Source organism: Anoplophora glabripennis, unplaced genomic scaffold, assembly GCF_000390285.2.
Source record: "Anoplophora glabripennis isolate ALB-LARVAE unplaced genomic scaffold, Agla_2.0 scaffold259, whole genome shotgun sequence".
Taxonomy (NCBI): domain Eukaryota; kingdom Metazoa; phylum Arthropoda; class Insecta; order Coleoptera; family Cerambycidae; genus Anoplophora; species Anoplophora glabripennis.
Window position 1 is genome coordinate 121541 of NW_019416505.1, and position 25268 is coordinate 146808.

Here is a 25268-nt window from a genome sequence, read left to right on the forward strand (position 1 = left end):
GCGGGTAAATTACCATCATCTTTGTGTATTTTGGAGCACTTGTGAACTGATTTGAGTAAGTATTTTAATAATATACATACACACACGTATGCATTTATAATGTATATAAATTTTTTTATTTGATATAAATTTAATAAAAAAATATTAAGAATAAATTCAATAAAATTAAAAAAAATTAATTATATCATACTCACATATAATTTTTAGGAAATTTTTCTATAAGGGGTAAGGTTTTTTATGAGGGGTAAGACATCTCAAGCTTTCAATAATATCTTATTTTATTATAAGGGATGGTTTTTAAGGGTTGCAACTTTGTAATGAGTCGTAAGCTTTCTAATGAATAAAAAAGAAATGCAATATATTGTGAAAGCACCAAAAGAATATTTTAAACTGTTTTTTTCTATTTTTTTTTTTGGCCATGGAAGGTTAGTTCTTAAGGATTTTTAAGGGTTGAAAAGTAATTAAATTTCATAAATTATATTTAAAAATATGAAAGGAACTTTATCCAACATATTGAAGATGAATTGAATCTTTAAAATACGTAAATATGTGATTTTCGTATTTTTTTCGTACAAGGGTAGTTTTAACCCCTAAACAGAAAAAAGCACACATCTAGACAATATAACTCTTGAAGTGAGCGGTCAGATGAGCTTGTATGCGAATTTTCAGGAACATCCATGCTATCCCAAAAAATTGGGAGCTTTTACCTTATTTTCGCCTTCAGTGACTGGACTATATCTATAATAAAAAAATAAAAACAATAATTCTAAAAATAAAAATTAAATTGTATTACATGATATTCTGTATTTTTAGAATATATTAAAGTATTAAAAAAATACTACATTAGTATTAGTATTACACAGTCGTTTTTTCAACGAAACTTTTAAATCCAGCTATGGTTTAACATTTACTTAAATAGTTATTAAATAACATGTAGGTACGACATATTTTTTGTACAGGGCGATTCACTATATTTTGACTTTTTTTGTTTAAAACGTTATAAAAAAATATAAAGATCTTCTCCACACTATTTTAATTCCTAATATTTCAATTTTCTACTTCTTCTATTTAACTATGTCTCAAAAAAGGAAAATAAAAAATTCATACTACTTATTTCCTTAAACTGAATTTTACGCATGTCGAAATTGTTACCACTACGTAACCTCGAATATAAAATCGAGAGAAACACCAAGTTTAATTAATTAAACGATGTTCCTTAACATCTAAAGCGCTGGCAACTCTTAAAAATCTAAACAAACGATTAACTGAATTATAGTTTGATCGTATTCGATGCAAAGTAGAGCAAAAAGTTGTCGGTCTTTTATCAAAGGAAAATCGTGTCAACATTTTTAGGAGGCGTAAGATAAATCATTTCAAATTTTAAATGAAATTCAATGTAAAATCTGAAATACCGCCGCATACGCACTGTGTTCTGGTACTAGCTGTAGTCGGCCAGGTGCATCGAGTGTATGAAGTGGTCGGTTATACGTCAAGTACTAACAAGGCGAGCTTTGCCGTTAATTAGAGAGCGCTTCCAAAAAACAAGTAAACAACAGTGGCGCGTACAGAGGTAAAATGTAGTACATATGTGGAATTTAGGAAACAAATTGGATTTATAATAAATTACATTTAAAATAAATAGTTTATGAGAATAAAGGAATTTTTGTAGGAACAAGGGTGCCAGACCTGAACTGATCCTCTCGTCCCTTCATAATGTATAAAGAAATTATTCAATTTGTAAAACCCTTAAAAGCGTACTTCATTGGTTCCCTTGACAGACAATGATTTATTACTTTGCATCGAATATGATCCCACTATAAATAAAAAAAGAAGCTGATTACAAGCAACGAATTTCACCTTAAAAATAAATAAACACTACACACTTTAATATAAACAAGACTAAATTTATTTGTTTTAAAATAAACACGGCAAAGATCCTTAACCGCATTAAGTGAACCGCATTTGTCGGTCTGGACAAATATTAAATTAGATACATGCAAGTTACAAAAAATTATGATCTGGTCGAAACAAATTGGGACATCCTTAAATTTCTGATAGTGTCTCAATGAAGGCCAGTCGCCTTCGTGACGAGAATAGTAACGCCCTTTGGATAGGTTCAATTAACACACGCAATTTCGAAACGATAATTTCAATTCCGGATGAAGCGTATTTATTTATAATTATATTTTGTGATTAGCACCTTGATGTAATAGGTGTGGAAGACGAAAACATAAATATGTACAATGATTCAATGATACCGCGTGAAACAGTTTTAAATGCCAAAGGATTATTGAAAAATTGTTACATTACTTTTTGTAGTAGTAGACTAGAGTGCGGAAGAAAAATTAAACAAATGTTTGTATTTAAAACTTCTCCATCCTCGAAGGAAAACAAAAAATACAACCGCGCATAGGTTTTACCGAATTTGTTACAATATTTAATATTTCTAGAGTAGTTTGCTTTATCATGTTTTTTTTATTGGATCGTTAAAATGTAAATAAAAAAAATGTGGCATATTTTAACTGCACTCTTGATTACTGAAATGTTTGCTCATTTAAATTGCGATATCATGCGAAGTTAATGAAAACAAAAAAACACCGACGATTTAATAACATACTGACAATAAAAACCAAGGATCGGTGCTGCAGAAATGCCGATTAATTTATTTTATGCTTATAGCCTTGTGTTCAGAACTAGTTATGAAATACGTAAACGAGAGCCTCGACATGTCAGGTTTAGATACGGACAATATTAATATTTTCACATTCGTTGAGCATATTAAATTGTCAGTGCGGTTTTCATTAATTTTTATCGGAGCTTCTGAAAATGCCCATATTTTATAAAAACCGAGAGAAAAGCTTATCATCCAAAATTTACAAAAACTTATCTAATCTATTTTTGCAAATAAACATAAATTAACCATATGAATTTATGTTCAAAAAAATTGGTGTCTGCGTCGACTGTTATCTAATAGATAAGGGAGTGGTTAAATTTGAAAAGGATTATGTAGATACATACTTGCATAATTTTAAAAGACATAAATACATTGGATGTCACAACAATTAATTATTTTAATTTTTGAGATATGCAATCAAAATAAAATCATATCTCTTCATATGATTTTATAGCTTTTCTTAAAGCAAAACTACAGTCAAAATCATAAAGCAATTTGGTGATTCTACTGCAAAAACTTCAACCCCGTATAACTCAAAAACCGTACGCCTCATGAATAGATTTTATAGGGCAAAAAGTAATTATTTTTCATTTCATTCTGAAACTTTCCCTGTATACTATTTTTATTATGAGTACGCTCGTCTTGTGGTTGATACCGTCAAAATATTTTTCTACAAGCCAACAAAATATCCTACCAACAAAACTGATAACATCCGGCTGATTGTCTCCCATAACCGACTTAACGCTTGGTTAATTAATTGCCGATTGAGTTTGTTTGAAACATTTTTTACAACGGTTTTTTGTTTGCTTCGAAGTTTAGGTTGCGAAAGGTTTTTGCCTTATCTTCAATAATAACTGAATTAATATGGTTACACATTTTGTTAAAGGTGTCAAATCCTTCGTTTTTAAAAAATGTAAAAAAATAACACATACCTCTTATAACTATATGTATCATATAAAAATTTCACAGACAAATAGGTACCCAGTTGTTTTCGACATTTATCTTTTTAAATTTTAATGTATGCGGAATATCGTGAAAATGGGTACAATTTTTAACATGCGCCGAAGAATCTTCAGAACGCTTCAACCTAAAATTCTACAAATTAAAAAAAAATCGATCAGTTTGTGAGATAAACGCAGCCAATATAGACCGGGAGATATTAGACTGAAGTTCGACGACGTCTTTCTCGTTTATGCCTCTGAGAGTACCGACAGGTAACCGAGAGATAAGTACAATAAACTAAATTTAAAAGATGGACTGCGGGACACCTTTGTGAAAATTCAATTTTCCTTTTCAAAAAAATAATGTGTACAGCGACGTATTTCTCACTTATGCCATGTTCGTAAGTTGAAGAGAAGTATCGATTTTATCACAAAATTTTTTTGGCATAAGTGTCGCAAGGGACCTAAAAATGGAAAACTTTGTAAGAAAATGTGGAAAAACATCTTTATTTGTCTACCAATTTCTCATTAATGCCAATTAGAAATATTACATTATTATATTCGAAAAGGTCATAAAAAACATTGGCATAAGTCCTACTAAGGACTAAAGAAAATAGAGCTTTGGAAAAGCTGCGGAAAATTTTTATTTTCATTCTATAACTTTCTCATTTATGCCGTTGAAAATTTATGATACTTACTATAAATAATGTACTGTGTCAAGTAGGCATCACTCCTCTATGGGTTCAATATGAAGGCATAAGTCTCAAAGTTGTAGGAAAATTCATGAAAATTTTTACGTCTTTCTCGCTTATGCCATTTTGCATGCACGTAGGAAACTACATTATAAAGTCATATAAATGTAGGCATAAGTCCACATTGGATTTTCATGTTGTAAATTAATTTGAATTTTAATACGAGTCAGGTCGACAAAGTAGAAAAATAATAGAAAATTGCCACAATTTTCTCGTTTATGCCGTTTCGTACACGAGTAGAAAATATTACTAAAAGCCATTTTCAAGAGTGGCATGAATGCCACAAGGTACCGTCGTATGTAAAAATTTTTAAAAAGTTTATTTCATCGCCTACGCAATTTTCGAAATACTTATACTTACTTGCATTTAGCGTATTTTTAATTTTTATAAATATAAGTAATTCATGTATTTAATGAAAGTTAATAATAAACTATTTCGGCTTAAGTCCCCACATATTAGAAATGATTTTTAATTATTCTTTGAGTCATGATCAGAAAAAGAAAAATTATATAATATTGCCACAAATTTCTCGTTTGTTCGTAAATGAGTAGAGTATTTTATCACAATAGACCATACGTATTTATGAACAATATATTTAAATTTTAAAAATTAAAAATATTATATAATTTGAATTAACCGCTTCAGTGCAAGGATGATCTACTTGAATTGAGCCGACTAAGGTAGAAGAAGAAGAAGAAGAAGAAGAAATAATTAAGCTAGAATACATAGGGAAGAAACTGATTTATAACTGATTTAATATCATGTATATTGAATTTTGTTTTTTGTTTCTGGTACTTTGTACCTTAATTACTTAATTTGTACTTTTATACATTTTATTTTTATATTAAAAGATTTATTTAAGTAATAGTAATTGAATTGAAAAACCGCTGCCAACTCAATTGTCAGAATGCTTCCTCAAAGACTTTGAATTACTAATTTTTAATTATAACTAACACAAACAATAACACTTAAAATAATACAAATTTTTATTAACTTAAAATTAAAGCATATCAAAAATAAAAAGTTTTTTCGGTTTTATGATTTTTTACATTTTCAAATTTCAAACAGTTTTATCTGCAGCTCTTGATGAAAACGGATCAAAATAAAGGCCTTACTACCAGCTTTATTATAAGTTATTAAGAATTATCGTAATAAAAAATAACATGTCGAAAAATCAAACTAAACCCAATATAAAGCTTTCTCTTTTTCATGAAATTTTTTTTATTTTAAATTTTTTATTCCCTTTTATAGTTAGAAATATTCATTTTTTATATAGATATCTTCTCCGACACTTGCATTATTTATCATACATTTTTTAAATTAATTTAAGTATATCGAAAATTGCGCAGGCGAGGAAATAACCGCAATTTGTAATTTTTGACAACTTTTTAAAAAATTTTACATACGACGGTACCTTGTGGCATTCATGCCACTCTTGAAAGTGGCTTTTAATAATATTTTCTACTCGTGTACAAAACGGCATAAACGAGAAAATTGTGGCAATTTTCTATAATTTTTCTACTTTGTCGACCTGACTCATATTAAAATTCAAATTAATTTACAACATGAAAATCCAATGTGGACTTATGCCTACATTTATATGACTTTATAATGTAGTTTCCTACGTGCATGCAAAATGGCATAAGCGAGAAAGACGTAAAAATTTTCATGAATTTTCCTACAACTTTGAGACTTATGCCTTCATATTGAACCCATAGAGGAGTGATGCCTACTTGACACAGTACATTATTTATAGTAAGTATCATAAATTTTCAACGGCATAAATGAGAAAGTTATAGAATGAAAATAAAAATTTTCCGCAGCTTTTCCAAAGCTCTATTTTCTTTAGTCCTTAGTAGGACTTATGCCAATGTTTTTTATGAGCTTTTCGAATATAATAATGTCATATTTCTAATTGGCATTAATGAGAAATTGGTAGACAAATAAAGATGTTTTTCCACATTTTCTTACAAAGTTTTCCATTTTTAGGTCCCTTGCGACACTTATGCCAAAAAAATTTTGTGATAAAATCGATACTTCTCTTCAACTTACGAACATGGCATAAGTGAGAAATACGTCGCTGTACACATTATTTTTTTGAAAAGGAATATTGAATTTTCACGAAGGTGTCCCGCAGCCCATCTTTTAAATTTAGTTTATTGTACTTGTCTCTCGGTTACCTGTCAGTACTCTCAGAGGCATAAACGAGAAAGACGTCGTCGAACTTCAGTCTAATATCTCCCGGTCTAATACCTTTGATATTTAATAAAATCAGCAAACAAGAGCTCTATGCGAATATTTTCACATTCGTTTGTTTTTTTTCAGTTTTTGACAATACGTACTTTTACTTTATAAAAACTTAAAAACTTTTCAAAACTAGGAATGATAAACAAATATATAATTATATAGTAAATTTGACAATAATTCAATATACCTTTAGTTTTGGCCTTACCTATTTTGTTATTATTTGAGGTATAAAGTAAAAATATGGTTACATCTCTAAAATATCCAGTATTTCCTACCTTCTCTTTTAAGATGACAATTACTGGTTAAAAATAGTGGCAATTATTGGTACAGGTAAAAATTCATACCTATAGGCAAAAATTTATGATGTAATTTTTTCATATTTTTAACTTTACTTTCTGTAACGTAAATTCTCGATTTCACTGACATTTATTTCCATCAATTACACAACAGAGAGGGTTAGGCCCTCGGTTAGGTCTCTTGGCAACAAGTTAGTACCTAAATAAATTTAAAATTTAAATAAAAATGCCCTATACAATCGTTTCGATAGAACTCCATAAAATATATCTTAAAATGCTCTCACTGCTCTCAGTATTATGGAACGAAGTCCTCATCTAAACAATGAGTGAATGATATAAATACATGATACATCATTAACGACTATTTTTATTTTGTAAAGTGTGACTAGGTAAATGTTTTATGCATTTACAGTTTCTTAGGAACCATATTTTTTAAAGACTCGAAGAGTGAAACAAAGGCCATTTCGCTCGCTCGCTTTTTATTTTCATGGCCGAAAAATTACAATAATTTCAAGTCGGGAAAGGCAAGTAAACGTAGCAATAAATAATGTGTCAGCACCTACCTTCCTAGTCCTGATCTTATACGCGATGGACGAAGCGGATTCCAGCAGCAAGAGATCCGTTATGGGGGGCATGCTCTTGCCACTGCCCCCGTATACCAGCCCGAAGAGCCAGTGAAAAAACACTTCCACGATCCCGTACAGCACCCTCAAAGTTTGTCTCACGTACAGGCGAAGAGAATTACTTCTAGCCATTTTTTTTTATTAAACGCACACGTAAATCCTCACTGATAATGTCGCAAGTCACCCTAACTGCACTTAGGATGTAACAGAAAAAAACGCGTTACGCCTTCATTACTGCGGAATACGAACAACGAAACTAACCGCATAAAATTATTGTTAAATTGATGGGAGACATTTTTCCCCACCACGTTGGCTTTTGTCGTCCACTCGTCCGTCGTCTGTATGACAGTTGAAGTTTGAGGTTAGGAATGTTATAATTTCGCGGGCATCAAAACAAAACATAGTGACCGCGTAACGAGGTGTTAGCACCGGTTTTTTTAATCGCGGACCTCGACGGGCATTTTAATTTAATTATCTGGTCGGCATTCGGTGCACTTGTGTCACGTTTCTCCCGGGATTGATTGTTTTCATTCGAAAAGCGACGAAATTACGCGTGACAGCCTGTTAGAGAGAGATGCGCGGTATTTCGCGATGAGTTGAAAACAGTGGTCTGATTTTTATCAAATCCAAGCAATAACAAAGGTAATAATCGGCATGTTTGCCCCGTCAAACCCCTAGACGAGCCGTATACTTGCGGTGAGTGTTAAAATGCAATAATTCCGTTCAGTTCTCTCCTGGTTACGGTGGCGCGATCGATTTTTTTAGGTTACGGAAAATATACGCATGCGTCGAATTTACCCGGAAATTTTAGTTTTTTTTCTGAATTTAAAATTTTTAGTGGATTAGTTGTGTGTATTAAAATGAGTAAAAACAGCTCCAATAAGCCTGGCAAGAGCGCTCTGGCCAATCTGTTGCTTGAAAAGAGAACGAGGTCCTCCGCCTCCGCCATCGTATCACCTGTTCTTCAACAAGTTGGGAAGTTGGCCGCTGGGGTCGCTAATGTCAGCACTGGGTCTAGCTCTAGCATGAATTCGGGATCGGCAACAGGTAGGGATTAAGTTATTCTATTTAAAATATATTGCGGTAAGTGTTTACAGCAAGGCAGATGAAAATACATAAATATATATTTCTGGGAATAGCAATTTTGACTCGTAAATAATCAGTAATCAGTAAAGTACGAGGTGAATTATGTAATTATCAATATAGTGTGTTGTTTTACTGGTTGCCTATAGTTGTTACAAATTATCGTCAGTCCTGATTTAGTTCATTTCGTTACTAACAGATGTACTATGTGGTAAAGCAATTACAGTATGGATTTAAGTAATAAATCTGATTTAATAAATAACTAAATTCAGAAAAACTAAATAGGTAGATATAAAACGTGTAGCGTTCCGTAGTACAGTACATATTGATATTGCATATTAGTTATGCACAAAAAACTACTGTATAACATAGTGTTTTTAATTCGTGTTAGAAATATACATACTAATAATTTCTGGACACATATTTTCTAAAAGTTGAATGTACTTATTTATTAGACTATAAGTAGTATCCATTTAGGTAATTTGCCAATATTATATTTAAATTAAAATTTTTAAATAATTCTAACCACTCATACGACTCCGTAAACTAAAAATTTAAAGGAGCGAAAAATTCCAAATTTTTTAGAGATTTTCGAAAGTTTGTAACATCGTGAATAATGGACATATCGAGGAAAATAAAAAGCATCTTTAAGCTTGAAGATTCTAGTTTTGAAGTCGTGAGATGAAAAATTTTTTTTAGCATCACTTTCGGTGCATTCAAAAGAAATATTGCAAGACAGAGATTTTACAATTTTTTCTTTTCAAAACTGCACAAGGGCTCAGAAAATTTTTCTGGCTTAATCAATTCCAGAGTCATTTAGCATTCATCAGCTTCAATTTGTTTTTTTTTAATTTTCTCTGCGATATTTCTCATTGAAATATCGGCTGGCCACTTTTTTTTTTGATCATCGATATCTCATGAACTAATGATCGTACAGCGAATGGAAGGTGAGTGTTAGAAACCCGAATCAATTCTCTTCAAGGCCCTTTTGGTATGTTTGAGAATTTTCTTTTATACTCAGTATTAATTGGAAAAAGTGCAAAAAATTGATTTTTTCTGCTGTTTTAGAAAATCAACGACTACTTTATTAATATTGCGAACAGGACCAATTTTTGTAAGTTTTTTTTTTAGCTCAATATATGCCCAGTCTGTAAATTTTGAAATCGATCGGTCGAACCGTTTCCCTTTCCCGAATCTTTAAAGTTTTATAAAAAATTAAAGAAGCAGTTTAATTGCTCCTTAAACATCAATGAATGATTAAGTTGAAACAAATATTTTTGCATTATTTTTCTCACAATTTCGCGCTAAATACTCATGAAATATCGAAAAAAAAATAATAAATTTCAAAAAATATTTTTTTCTCGACATTTAAAATATTAAATGTAAAATTGTAAAAAAGAGAACGCAAAAAATTTTTAAAGATTTGATTTTTTTTCCAAACTTTGGATATTTTTCTGCTCCTTTAATTCTTTTGATGTGTGTGTACGAACTAAAAGTTGAAATATGGCCCAAGTGGACATCTTGCGTCCATTCAAAAGCTACGCCCACTGCGTTCGTCCTCAAATACTGCTGTGTTTGGACAAATTCGAAACACGGCTCGCTACGACCCAGAGAAAATAAAAGATGTGTATTTTAGCCGAGTAAGTAGCAGGAAAAGTAGCAGGAACGTTCCTGCGAGGAATAAAAGGAGCGTTCACGTATCCCAAACTACGGGAATGTCTAGATAGAACGGCGAGCTTATCGATCTCGGCTAGAGCACAGTCGTCGACATATACATAAAATTTGAAGGGAAATGCAGTCGTGGGGGGTTTCATTGAAACTTACAAAACTACAGAGTGAAAGCTTTGCTGTGTTCCCAAAAATTAAAATTTTATTATTATCTATCTTTTCTCTAATGGTTACCAACACTTTTCTTATCTTAATACATATATCTTTTTCGAAAACTGTCATCAAAAGTCTTTTTTTGTTCTACAACATAAAACAAATGTCATTTCTCGTGGTAAATGCTCGTCATCGCTTTCCGAGCTCATTTTGAATTAAACATAGAATGTAAATTACAATATATAATTTTGACAATTCTTTTTCAAACAACTATTTTTTTTTGTTTATTACGTTGCTATTGTTATAATAGTTACCGCACCTAAACCGTCTTGATTCAAACAGGGTTCATACAATTGCAAATATAAATTAAACTGTTTTTACAACGATTTTGCAATATTGTTTTGCGATGATATTTTTATAATATAGCATCATTTAATAGTACATTATACTATAAGGGAGAGAAATGCGTTATTTTGGCAGAGGTGCAATTTGAAGCCCGAGGGCTACATTAATGCACCGAGGACAAAATAGCATCTCTCCCGAATGGTATATACTATTTTTTCCACGGTCTCATTAACTTAAAAACACATATTTTGTCATTATGAAGTAAGTAGCACCAGAATTATTGTATTCGGATTTGAGCATTTATTTAGTAGTCGTTGAGTTATTGTCATAACCACAAAATAAACAAACAAAAAGAATTGTCAAATTAAGGTGCCAGTTTGGTTTAGTTTAAAGTTTGTTTAGTGCACAATGAATAATTGTGAGTCGGAAGAGATTGTGGAGGCTGCAAATATTGCAATAAGCAATTTGCTGCCTACGAAGTCAAGATCTTTAAACGATATAGCCTACAATCGGTTCAAAAAGTGGTGCGCCGAGAAAAATGTTCAAGTACACAGCGAGAATGTTTTGTTGGCATACTTCAGTGAAAATGCAAAGTCTTCCACATTATGGGCGCAATTATCTATGGTTAAGTCATGCTTGATAATTTACGACAACATAGATATAAGCAAATTCCCCAAGCTGATCGCATTTTTGAAAAGAACCGGTGACGGATATCAAGCGAAAAAATCGAAAATATTGACAAAGGGTGAAATCGACCGTTTTCTATCAAGTGCAGATGACAAAGAATTATTAATGATTAAGGTAAGATTATTTTTGTTGTTAGGTATTTAAATTATTAAGTATTTTGATTTTTTATAGGTTGGATTAATTCTGGGGATTGCCGGAGCTTGTCGAACTGATGAACTAGTCAATTTAACTGTAGATGATATTGAGGATGTAGGCTATTCCTTGATTGTAAAAATTCCAAACTCTAAGACAAAGATTCCACGAACCTTTGTGGTTACCGATGTGGGAAATATGCTTGAATTGTTTCGAAAATACCTGTCCCTTCGTCCTCCCCACGTCAAGCATAAGCGCCTTTTTTTGTACTACAAAGCAGGAAAATGTAGTTCGCAGCCAGTTGGCAAGAATACCATGGGAAAAGTTCCAAGTGTAGTAGCTTCGTATTTAAAATTACCTGATGCTGCATGTTATACTGGTCACTGCTTACGAAGATCTTCAGCGACATTACTGGCAGATGCTGGTGTGGATATCACGACAATAAAGCGTCATGCTGGTTGGAAATCAACGACAGTCGCTGAGGGTTATGTCGAGAAATCCATTGAAAATAAGACCAAAATTGCTAATCAGGTTTTAGTAGGTACCACTACTAGCGCAATCACAAAAACTGTAAATGTAAGCGAAAGTAATATTCCTTCTAATATTAATTTTGAAAATTGTACAAATGTAACATTTAATTTAAATGTCAATAAATAATTTCAATGTTATCTTTTTTTTTGCATGAAAAACGTTATCCATAATGTAAACTCCCTTGGGAGCATTATACTCCCTTGGGAATAATCGACTACTTCTGTTTTAATTTTGATGTCATAGAAACTGATTTCTACTCCCGACCGTGGAAAAAATATTTTTACTTTTTTTAATCAATAAAAAACATTTTAAAAATATGGCGTAGTGTTAGCGTCTTGCGACTGGACAGGTTGTATCTTCCAATTTAAATAAATGTGGGAAATTTCCCACCCCTCTACAGCTTGCCGGCGTCGCCGCTTCTGCTGTCTGAGACCGTATCCCAAGACCTAGGCGACATTTAACCTTATTCCAATCCCCTTTAACCTGCCACCGCTAATTAGATTTAAATCCCTCCAAAGAGACTCGCCTATCAGTTATACTGCCGACACTAGACTGACACCTAATCCTAAAATCCTATTATGCAATTAAAGTTTTTTTCTCTTTCCTGCCACCTTCTTCACAGCACCATGCACTTCGCTGTCTGAAATAGATTTCAAATAGGCGGCCTAATATGAAGAACGGCGTCAGTTTTTTAATGATAATAGTACTTGTTCCTCGGGATACTGTTCTAAAATTATTTAAATCAAATAAATAGTCTTGTTGTAAATACGTTATTAATTGTAAGAAAAATTAATTTGTTTTAAAATTGTAATATTCAATCGAGTTACCTCTAAAAAGGAACCTCGGAACAGATTATACTGTTTCGGTGTGTAAGGCACATTCTGGAGAAAGGTTTCGTATGTAGCAAAGGGGCGTTTGCAGAACCCCAATCACCCTTTGACATCGCAAAGTTTGTAGAAATAATTAGGCCCCTTCTACGGTTTCGAGCACGTACCCGACAATTAACGTCGCCTTTTTTGGTGTCGAACAAAGTAAATGTTTGCCTTTGTATGAATATCGGCATGTTGGGGGATCCACGTAGCTTGTGTAACTGATAAAGAAGTTTCGTCGGGATTAAATTTTATCGTTCCGGAGAATATTGCTACGTGTTTGTTTGCTCGTTTTGATCAACCCAATCCAATAATGGCAGTTTTCTTTTATACATGTATGTATAGGAATAAGTTAATCTAAACACAATTATGACTTATAGAATGGTGTTATGAATAAGGAGAAATTTAACTTGGAAGATAATGTCAAAATACATTTTCGCAACTAGGAAAATATCGGGACATTTTTAAGTAGGTAATCATTTCCGGCTTGCAGCTGAAAAGAGGGAAACATTTAAGAAAAAAAGTCATTCTAGCTAAAAAAATTGCATTTGTTCAAAATTTTTTAAATTTTTTTGCGTCCTCTGTATAGTTTTTTAATATTTAGATAAAAATATAAATAAAATATCGATACAGCTGTGTATGTTTGTAAATTTAGATTGACGTACCTATACTCTGCGGCCGAAATTATAGAGAATGATTCATCGCTAGCTCTTGGACTAGTAAGGAGGATGAGGCGTGCGGAAATCGAAAACCCATGGGCGTGTATACGTAAAAGGCAACAAGATGTAGAAAATATGGAAAAAATATAATAAAACATAACATATATTATTTTTAGAGGTTTTATCGAGAAAACTTCAAAAATATTTTAGTAACATTTTGTTTTTAAATTTTAAGTGTTTTCTATAAAGCGATGCCCTCTTGGGCATCGATAAACCACCACCACCCGGCTTACGCCGCCGCAAAATATTGTAATGCTTACTATTAATATATTTATTTAAGTAGGTACTTACATATTTTATAATAATTATCTCACGAATATTATCACTGTCACACTTTCACTTCACTGCCACTTAATCACTTCACTATTAATATATTTAAATACTTAATATCACATTATTCACATTATATATTTCACATATCACTGTTGCTGTCACTATCACTAGAATCATCTTCACCCAAATGAATAATGACTGGTTCTATGAACACTTCTACCGTTGTATCAAGATCCCACATACGTTGTTCCTCTTTCTGCGCATGTCCAATACACTTACGCCATGTTTCAGCAGTGACGTGATTAATAAGCATCCTGTAATAATAATTTCACGTCGTTTATTTTAAAGGTGGTGTTTTTTCGTTTCCACATATGATAAAACATATTGAAACCATTTTTCAAACACGTCGCTGTTCATATCTTCATGATAATCTCCCGTTTTTCGTGACTCAAATACATGCAAACTATTTTCTAAAAATCCCGTATCGCTTCCAATATGTGTTATAATCAATCTTCGTCCTTTTCCAGAAGGTGCCTTTAATCCAGTAGATAATCCATCTAAAAATGCTTGTCTCTTACTCTTAACATTACCATCCTGTCAAACTTTTGATCCAGTATATGACCTTCGTTTACCCATGTTTCATCCATGTAATATATCTTCTTACCAGATGCACGAAGTTCTCTTATTTTTTCTAAGTATTCTCTTCGCCATACCACAATTTCGTCTTTTTCAAAGAGCATACTATTCCGATTCCGTTTCAAATATCGAAAATTCATGTCACGCATTATTCTTCTAAGAACCTTATCAGAGAAATTAGGAAAATCATCATCTTCAGCTATTGCAGCTTGAATTTTCTTTATCGTTGGTATTTCATTTCTAAAGAAAAATCCATGAATTTTCCAACATATGGAGTATTTCACGTCAACGTCGACTTCTATTTTCTTCCTCCCTCGTGTTTCCACTTGTTTCTTCTTTGGATTCACTTCTACACTATTTGTTATGGCACGATAAATAGTAGCAACGGATAGTTTTGTCAACGAACTACACATACCAACAGCTTCACTTACACTTGTACTAGAATTTCGCGATCGAATTCCTTTATACACGTTTTTTACCATTATTAATTCCGCATCGCATAGGTTAGGGCGTTTATGAGCAACAGACCGTTTGCTACAACCGGCACTTTGATCCATTTTAATTATTATTCCTACGTTTTAAAACGTCCCGATTGTATTTTTTTAATTTATAAATTTACTATAGTCACGGAATATGCAAACCCTCGCGCGCGCTTATAGTTTGACGTTTCTAACTATGGCTAACTCGAATTCTACGTACGTCCGTTTACACCCACTAAAAAGAGCATTTCCCTATCTGTAATAAGTGCGATAGACAGAGATAGGAAATAAATCGCGTTCAGTGTAACTCACTCTATGACTGTTATAGATCTTATCGATGTGCAAAGAGAGCGGCACATCATTTAACATAAGCAAATAATATTGAACCGTTATAAAAATAATTTTAAGTTTTATACACTTTACGGTAATAGTGTTTCTATATTATGTATGAATCACTCTACATAATTTCGGCCGCGGAGTATATGCGCTATTCCTTGCAAAAGGCGGGCGTAATTCATCAGTTGCACTGCTCCCAACACTCACGGCTATCGATCTCCCTATTGAAAAATATAATTTTGCCAACATGGCGCCGAAACTTCCATAAACGGGATACGGTTGAACACACGCCAGTTCAGTTTAAACTTTAATGGTTCACTTGGGCAGTAAACTTCGAGCAAACTGCTTTGCTATTCGGTTATAGCCCGTTTCTGGGGTACAAGGAATATGAACTTGGATCTAAGAATTCAATTTACTGATCCGAGATCAACGCAATATCCAAAACTTGGCGAAATACTCTTAGGTACGCTCTCGTGGTGGAAAGTTTTCCTGTTTTTATAATAAGTTACATAAATGAAGTTGTAAGAAAGATGTGTGGAAAAGAGTGTATGTTTCTTCAAGAGATTTATATGGTTTGGAATAATTTTCGTTGTTGGTGTAACTTTTTAGGCAATAAAACTGGTTTGTGCTGTTAGATAAAAGATTAGACTGTTACGAAACAATTTGAAATCGGATAATGCCCTACAATGTAAAATATAAGTATTTATGTCCCGTTAACAATGTGGAACTACTCAAGTATTGTGTTGAAACTATATTGTTACTTAAGTTAGGTATCAAGAAGTAATAGTCCAGGCGATATCTGTTTCGGATTGGGTAAAACACTTACGATCGGAGATTTTTGCTTTAACGGCTTCTAAATAACATCAGAAATGATAATATTTCTATGCAAATAAAAAAAACGTGGGCTTAATTGTTATTGCAAAAAAGTATAAAAAAATAGCAAAAAATTTTCTCTTGGATTTCTCGTCGACATCTATTCATTTTAGACAAAAATGGAAGAGGAAAAAAGTTTTGTAATTAAATTTTGATCAAGATAGAGTTAGATGCAATTCGAAAAAATAATTATTGTTATTGCAAAAATCGGAAAAAATTATTTAAAAAATTGCAAAAAATGCTAGTTTATTTGTCAATTTTTTTCAGACACTTGAATAATACCTAGGATCTTCATACTTTTCCCAATTAAACTTCTTAGTGCATAGAATCATCACACCAAATTTCATCCAATTCGGTTCGATAGTTTTACATAATAATTGTTTAAATTTTTTTTATATTAAAACATTTTCAAAATCAAATTTCTAAAAATCTAAAGCCTTTGAATACTTGAAAATTTCACCACAAAAAGAAGAGCTCTCAAGCTTTAAAATGATTTTTAAAAAATTCAAATCGGACGATTAGGTGAGCCATGGTGATTGTTTAAATATTTTCACAATTTTCACGCTTATAAACAAATAATTTAATGTTTTTTTCAATTTTTTTTTATTTTAAAATATGGTTTGAAAGTATGTACTTTGAAAGACGAGTATTTAAAAAAAAGACCTGATGATCCGCCCATTATTTTCGGAGTTATAACCCGTTAAAGTTAACCCTTATTTACAGCAAAACTATAAGGGTATAAGGGCTGTTTTTTGAAGTAATAGGTTTGTCATTCCGAGTACTTTCCAGATATAAATTTTCAAAATTTGCAATCACGAGCGTCCCATTTAAAATGTCACTCAAAGATATTCAAGACCGCGTGAAATCAATGAAATATCAGTGGTGGGGGGAGCAAACACACAGATACTGCGATCTGAATTATCGAGTTCAAAAATGCTCTGAGTATTGCACCCATTGCCAAGGGCAAATATGTAAAAATGCTTACAAAACAGTGGAAGTAGATGAGTTCGAAATCGATTTTGAAGAAGACATGTCAGAAGAAAGTGCAAGCGAACTCGACAATCAGATTTCAGAGTCGTAAGAAAATGATATTTTGCAGTTGCAGGATGAGGAAATCGACGACGAAATAGATTGTGATAATACTGATGAGGCATGTGAAAAATCACCAACAAGTAAAAGAATTAGATTAGATTAAATTTAAATAAAAATTGAAATAAATAGTTTAAAATTTGAGAAATCATGAAGTTGTGTACTTTTTATTGAAGTATCCAAAAGATTTTTATACTTTTTTTATATAAATATAAAATAAATAGTTAAATATTTTAAAAGTAAACGAAAAAATTAAAATTATAATTATTCACATTTTATTTATTTTGAAAGATTTTTAGAAATTTATCGTACAACTAAAAATTAATACCAATTTTCAGTTGTTTATTTAAATAATTATTGTATAATCAATTTTATAATATTTAAACAAACTTACTAGTATTACCTGGTCCAACATGCAAAAGTTTTGGTCGTGAATATTAACATAGTAAATAAATAAACATAATAAATTAATCATTTTTTAAAGTAACTGTTTATCGGCATGTCAAAAGTCCAATAATTAATAATAAAAGGTAGTTGAAAATATGATAATTGAATTTTTTAAGTTGCGAGACATCGATTTAAAAAAAAATAATAGAAATTGGTCCATTAGAAGCTGAGATAAGTGAAATTTTTCCGAGCGTCGCAGTTTTGAACTCGAGAATTCAGATCGGAGTAGCTGTGTACTCCCCCTACTACTGATACCTCAATGATTTCACGCTGTCTTGAATATCTTTGAGTGACATTTTAAATGGACGCCCGTGATTGCAAATTTTGAAAATTTATATCTGGAAAGTACTCGGAATGACAAACCTATTAGTTCAAAAAATAGCCCTTATACCCTTATAGTTTTGCTGTAAATAAGGATTAACTTTAACGGGCTATAACTCCGAAAATAATGGGCGGATCAGGTTTTTTTTTTAAATACTCGTCTCTCCGAGTATTTTCAAACCATATTTTAAAATAAAAAAAAAATTTGAAAAAAACATTAAATGATTGTAATTGTTTATAAGCGTGAAAATTGCGAAAATGTTTAAACAATCACCACGGCTCACCTAATCGTCCGATCTGAATTTTTCAAAAACCATTTTAAAGCTTGAGAGCTCTTCTTTTTGTGGTGAAATTTTCAAGTATTCAAAGGCTTTAGATTTTTATAAATTTGATTTTGAATATTTTTTAACTAAAAAAAAAATTAAACAATTAGGTATTATGTAAAAACTATCGGACCGAATTGGATGAAATTTGGTGTGATGATTCTATGCACTAAGAAGTTTAATTGGGAAAAGAATGAAGAACCTAGGTATTATTCGAGTGTCTGAAAAAAATTTACAAAGAAACTAGCATTTTTTGCAATTTTTCAAATGATTTTTCCGATTTTTGCAACAACAATAATTGTTTTTTCGAATTGCAACTAACTCTATCTTGATCAAAATTTAATTACAAAACTTTTTTTCCTCTTCCATTTTTGTCTAAAATGAATAGTTTCTAAGTTGTCCACGAGAAATCCAAGAGAAAAATTATTTTTTATGCTATTTTTTTATACCTTTTTGCAATAACAATTAAGCCCACGTTTTTTTTATTTGCATAGAAAAATTATCATTTCTGATGTTAATTAGAAGCCGTTAAAGCAAAAATCTCCGATCATATGCGTTTTACCCAAGTATACCCCTTTTTAAAACAGATACCGCCTGGACTATAATTAGGAAAAATAATTTCATTTAAAATAAAAGAGTGTTTCGCACAAGAACCTACATAGAGCAGAGGCATGTAGGGGAAACCAAAACATGGTGATTTAACGCAATTTACCTTTATACTAAGCTACACCCCTAAGATGTTATAGGCCTTGAAATGGAGGTTTCAAATTACGAAATATCTCACTTGCACTTGAACCCCTTACATGCCCTTGCTCTGTGTCGATTTTTATGCGAAACACCCTGTACAATTTTGTTTCATTTGATCCACCCTTGTACCACTACCGTCAACTAGGGCCCCTTAAGGTAATTATTCCTCTGAAATGAACTATACCTACCATTGCCAATTAAACAACCGTTGAGCGGTAGTTGTTAATAAAACCGTTTGGATAGTATCACCAAGTTAGGCAGGTATCTTATTTGAATATTTCAGCCTATTTGCATAGCGAGTTGCCTTGAATGAGAATTACCGTCCCAGATGTTCAGAATCTTCAGGAGGGTCTATGTTCGTGAGTTTATTCAAGGCTTAAAGTTTGCTACGAGTTTCGCTCATTTAAATATTTTCGTTAGTTAACATTGTATTCTATTATTTATTTTAGCTTTCACTTGTCAGCACGGTTTATGAAAATAATTTCTAATTTGGTGTCGATGCACATTTGAAAACTGCGGCATGCATTATTGGCAAATTTCATAATTTAAAGAAAAGGTTATTAAAATGTAAATTTCATTAAAAGCAAGTTCTCACACCACCTGCCGTGAAGTATTGCTTTTTGATGCGTTACTTTTATTGAATGGGTTTGAAAATTTTAATATTATTATTATTAACTCAAGTTCTCAAGTACGTATGTATACGTTTCTCTACAAAAACTCAGTTCCTCATTTAGTTAGCAAACAAATTTACCAAAATGCCCGTTTTAATGATTTATTAATACCATCGCATATCAACGCGGTTTTTCTCCGAGACTTCTGCTTCTGCCCATAAATCTTTACACTTCAACGACTTCGGAACTTTGGAAGCAGCGGGATTTGTGAAAGAAATGAATGTCGTTTAAAACTTTGGCGACTAACAGAACTTCCTTTCAGGGGAACAAGGAATACTTTAAGTTTTTAAGTATTTATAAGCGAAAAAACGCCCTCCCCACGGTTTGTTTCTCGGTCCTGTCCGAGATCCACCTACTCGCCGAAATAAATTGCCATAAAAAATTTTCTGAAGTGAAATCAGAAGGAAAATGCCAACGAAAACATATAATAAATCTCGCTGTTACGTTTAGTTCTGAATTTGGGGCGAAAAAATCGTTTTTTGATTTATTTCTTTCCCACTTTTTCTTTTATTTTTGCATCGAGGGTTGCACAGAAGGAAAAACGTGTACACCTAAATTCTAATAGTAAAAAATAGGAAAAAAATGTTCAGAGAATTGCAAAATTTCAAACAATTGCACAAAATTGCGAACAACTATAGTCAATCGCGAACAATTTCAGAAGGGGGCCTGATTTTGCAAGATATTAACCACTGTATTAAAGACTTTTATGAAAATGCTATTTTGTAAGTACCGATTATACAGTTAAAATGGGCCTTAACTCTTTGAGAGAAGGAGAGGAGGTTATTACTTCACAGGAAATTTAAAATTCTGGCATCAATGATCTTTTTGAATTTTCCAGTTTCCATAGTTTTCCATACATTAAAAAAATTATTTATAATAAATTGTCTTATATATTTTGTTGTAAAACGAACAGTTTGGAAGTTATTTTTGATGTATCCAAAGGTTATTTCAGCACTGTATTTCGAAAATGAAGCATTTTGTGAACCAAGTTTATGTGAACTTTTCTTCTTTTATGCAATTTGAGGTATCTTGTGGAAGTACAGAAAAAGATGGTAGAAAGAAATTTCTAGTATTTTCACAATACGTATTTCAAGAACAGTGCGACTCATCTTAGTCTCAAGTGTTACGAAAATGCGCAATTTTTTGTTATTTTTTGTTATTTCACTAATATACGGGGTGTTCCTTAATATGTGAGTATTTAAGGGTGTGATTCTACATGGAAAATTAATGAGAGTTTACTTTATAAACTATGGTCCAAAAATGCTTTGTTGAAATTTTAGAAAAAGGAAGGAAATTAATTAATATTTTCGGAACCGCTTGAGATATTTCAGTGATATTTAGTACGTAGTGATAGTTAATAAAGGCGCATGTTTTTCAATACAAACATAATTTTTAACTCTAACAGTGGCGTGCGTACGAGCACCGACTTTGATATTTTTAAAGAAAAAAATGGTACACCAATGTTTTTTTCCCAAATAAAATTATTTTTAAAATCCCCATTCAATTCGAAAGATGAGAGCTCTCTTGAGTGTTGCTCCTGCCATGCGCCGTTTTTGAGTAAAAAAATAAAATCCGTTGTATTGTCCGTAATTAATTAATATACCTGTATGTAATTAGTATTGAGGAATACAATTTTTCAATAAACGTAGTTGGTCTGGAATGTATCGCTTGCATTTCTGACATTTTGTAGTTTGTCGTTCAAATCCGTTCGCTGTGAATACCTTATTTTTACAATCTTGTTAATAATGCCGTTCAAAATGTTCACAACAATTATTTGTGGGCCGATGAAAGACCACATGCCGTAACGGAAACCCAACACCAATTTTCGGTCAACGTATGGGCAGGAATCATTGGTGACCACTTTATTGGGCCATTCTTCCTGCCGGGACGACTTGACGGACAATCTGACCCCAATTTCTTTCAAGAACAATTGCCTTTGCTGCTTGAGGATGTTCGGATAGCAATAAGAAACCAAATGTGGTACATGTACGATGATGCACCAGCACATTTCAGTGTAATGTTTCGAAATTATTTACAAACTGTTTATCCAAGTCGTTGGGGCTAAAGGTCCTCCGACCTCAATAATAGCTTGATATTAGTTGTAATGTTATGTTAATTGTTGTTCATTACATGCAGGTGCAAAAATGTCACGTATTTAATTTTTGCTTTTAAATTATTAATAATTCTGTAAGTTTTTTTTACTCAAAAACAAGAGAGCTCTTTACTCAAGATAAGAGATAAGAGAAATAAGAGCTCTCTTTACTCAAGAGAGCTCTTATCTTTCGAATTGAACGGGGATTTTAAAAATAATTTTATTTGGGAAAAACATTGGTGTACCATTTTTTTCTTTAAAAATATCAGTCAGTGCTCGTACGCCTCAACAATGACCGCCCTGTATACTTTTCGCGTTCCTGTGTTGCCGCCACTGCCTCAAACAACAACAAATCCCCCCCTTATTTAACTTTCGTGCCGTCATAGCTCCTAAAAGGTGGCTTCAGCCCATGCAGAAATAACGTAAATGAGGTTTTATTTTTTTGTCGACGTTACAGCACGATTATAATTATTATGGGCGTACCCTGTATGCGACATTGATAAATGATTCAGTACGCAGGATAGTATAAAGGTAAAAGAAACTAGAAAATTACACAAACTAAAATCATGCCACTAGAAAGATTATGGAAATTTAAATATTAGTCCAATCAATAGTAGAATAGCCTACAAAAAATACCACCAGGAAACATAAAATATGGTGATATAGGAAAAAAAATTCTAAGAAAGATAGTGTATTTTTCCTGTGGAGCATAAACGGCGAAGTTAACTTAAAAAATTCATAAAAGTAAAAAAAAAACGTTTTTTCGCTAATGAAAATAAACCTTGAAACTCCAATCTAAAAAAGTAAAATAAGAAAATTGTAACTATTAAAAAAACCTATCTATTCATATTTTTAAATATATTGATTGCTATATTACTTTTCGAGATATATCGAAATAACCGTCAAAATTCGACTTTTTTTTGTTTTTATTGCATCTCTTGCAAAGTAAGGTTTTAAAACTTGTTAATTGCTGTAAATGTAGCCCTCATCAAGCAAAAAAAGTGCCTTTTTTAAATTTAAAAATATAAAAAATTTTTCGAGTTATATCGATTTTTCGAAAAAAGGTCATCTCGAAAATCGGCTCTTTTTGCTCGACGAATAGTCGTAGAGAAAAGAATGAGGGCACGAGATGACTCTTTTTTTCGAAAAATCGATATAACTGGAAAAATTTTTAATATTTTTTAATTTAAAAAAAGGCATTTTTTTGCTTGCCGAAGGCAAGACAGCTTTATAATATTAGTATAGATACCAATCGATAGGTTTTTTTAATAGTTACAACTTTCTCATTTAACTTTTTTCGATTGTAGATCAAGTTTTTTTTTATTAGCGAAAAACCGTTTTTCTTTTATTTTTATGAATTTTTTAGGTTAACTTCGCCGTTTATGCGCCACAGTCACAAACAAAAACACTATCTTCCTTAGAATTTTTTTCCTTATATCACCATATTTTTTGTTTTCTGGTGGTATTTTTTGTAAATTCAACATTAGGCCTTGACAGATTGATTGGACTATACAGAGGTAAAACGACTACAGTTTTTTCATTTACTAATCGTTGTTTTATGAAAGTATTTTTTCTATTTATATCCCTTGCAACAAACTATAGAATTTAATTATAAAAAGTACATACGATGTGTTGGACTATCATTTAGTAAGTTCATTACGTAAAATAAGGGACGATATGACGTACATATGTTGGCTAACCGCTAATGTGAGGCATGACGTCACAACGTGCCTTCCGTGCGTTTACCCGCGTACTTTTTTCATTAATCATTTTGGCTGAGAATTTGTTGAATTTGTCTGATTTTTTGCACATTAACTAACTACAATGAATGATACTTTCTGAATATGAATTTGAGAACAGAAGTTCTCAATTTGTACATATGAATGGACGACTTTAAAGAAAAAATCGTCGCGAATTATTACATTTAACATTCATTCCATATAATTAAGCGGTTAATCGTGTCCCAATTTGTGCGATAAGTGAAATTTTTACGGTCTCTATCCGTTTTGCACGTTTTATTTTCATCCCCGGCCATTAAAAGTGGGCTCAGATAGATTGCCCGCTCGTTATCACTCTCCTACAAGATAATTCCGCCCTCGAGAGCCGTCATATTTCACATCGACGTGGGATATTAAAAGTGGATATTGATTTTTGATATAGAGCCGAACGCTGGTATGTACACGGCACTGTGTCTTGACTGCGGTACGTGATCGGACTGCCGGAAGGGAGTCATTTGCCTTGGAGCTGCTCCTTTATACTCGTACAAGCAATTATGGGGACACGGTGTGCCCGAAATCTTAAAAGAGTAATAAAAGTAATCCAGCGTAGTTTCGGGCAGGGCCGGATCGACCCGTCGGGCACTGGCTTCGAGAGCTTTGTGTTCCATATATTTGCCATGCTCGAGCAATGCGAAAACCATGAAAACAGGAATGAACTCTGAAAGAAATCTGTCAATGCACATTATAATCGAAATAGATATGTTTCGCATAAGAACCGACACAGAGCAGAGCACCCAAAATATGATGATGAGTCAAGATAGCTTAACGCATTATTTCGTATTATTTAGTATTAGAAAAAAGTTATAAACTTATTTTTGTCCTCTAATTGTTTTTTAATTGTTTATACAATAAATAGTTTTTTAAGAACATTTAAAATAATAGGGGTTTTCGATGTCGCTGAACAAGAATATGAAGTCGGAAAATGAAAATTCAAAATGGCTGATCCAATACGGCCGACTATTTTAAACAATTTATTTAACAATTATCGTAACAGTGTATCTAAAAAATGTATTTGCAACTTATGTTATATAAGCGAAATTTCGAAAAACCGAAAATTTTCTGTAACACTATAGCAGTTGCGCCCCCTAGCTGTGAAGTTACAAACTTGAAAATATTTTAAATCAGTTTCTTTTGGTCGTATTTGTTAATAGATATTTTACCCCATAATCGTAGCACGTCTAGTTTTCTATATACGGTCGCTCGATACCGTTAATGGATCGCCCTATATAAATTTGAAATAAATTTGGTTTATATATATATAGGGGTCAAAACGTGGTCAAATTGGTTCTGAAAATTTGGACGTAGGGCGTAGCGTATAGCAAATGAACTTAAACGTCATCTGTCAAAGCGCTAGATCGCCACTATCAATTTGAATATTTTCGTTTTAAAAAGCGTTTAAAATGGTGTTTTCTCAAGAACAAAAAGTGTTTATCATAGAGTCCTACTTTAGAAATGGACGCAAGATTGATGGAATATGGAAGTA

The 25268-nt window shown here is 32.2% G+C and overlaps 2 protein-coding genes across 2 annotated transcripts in view; one reads left to right on the top strand and one right to left on the bottom strand.

Annotated features, from left to right (window-relative positions):
- The window catches only part of LOC108904215 (fatty-acid amide hydrolase 2), a 32243-nt gene extending 24364 nt beyond the window's left edge, over positions 1-7879 (bottom strand). Inside the window, exon 1 of the mRNA XM_018706677.2 lies at positions 7474-7879. Within this exon, the coding sequence (XP_018562193.1) occupies positions 7474-7665 (192 nt within the window). The 5' untranslated portion in view covers positions 7666-7879. The remainder of the gene's footprint in view (positions 1-7473) is intronic.
- Positions 7880-8004: 125 nt separating this feature from the next.
- The window catches only part of LOC108904214 (cytochrome b5 reductase 4), a 250397-nt gene continuing 233133 nt past the window's right edge, over positions 8005-25268 (top strand). The window contains exon 1 of the mRNA XM_018706676.2: positions 8005-8580. Coding sequence (XP_018562192.1) covers positions 8394-8580 — 187 coding nt within the window. The 5' untranslated portion in view covers positions 8005-8393. The remainder of the gene's footprint in view (positions 8581-25268) is intronic.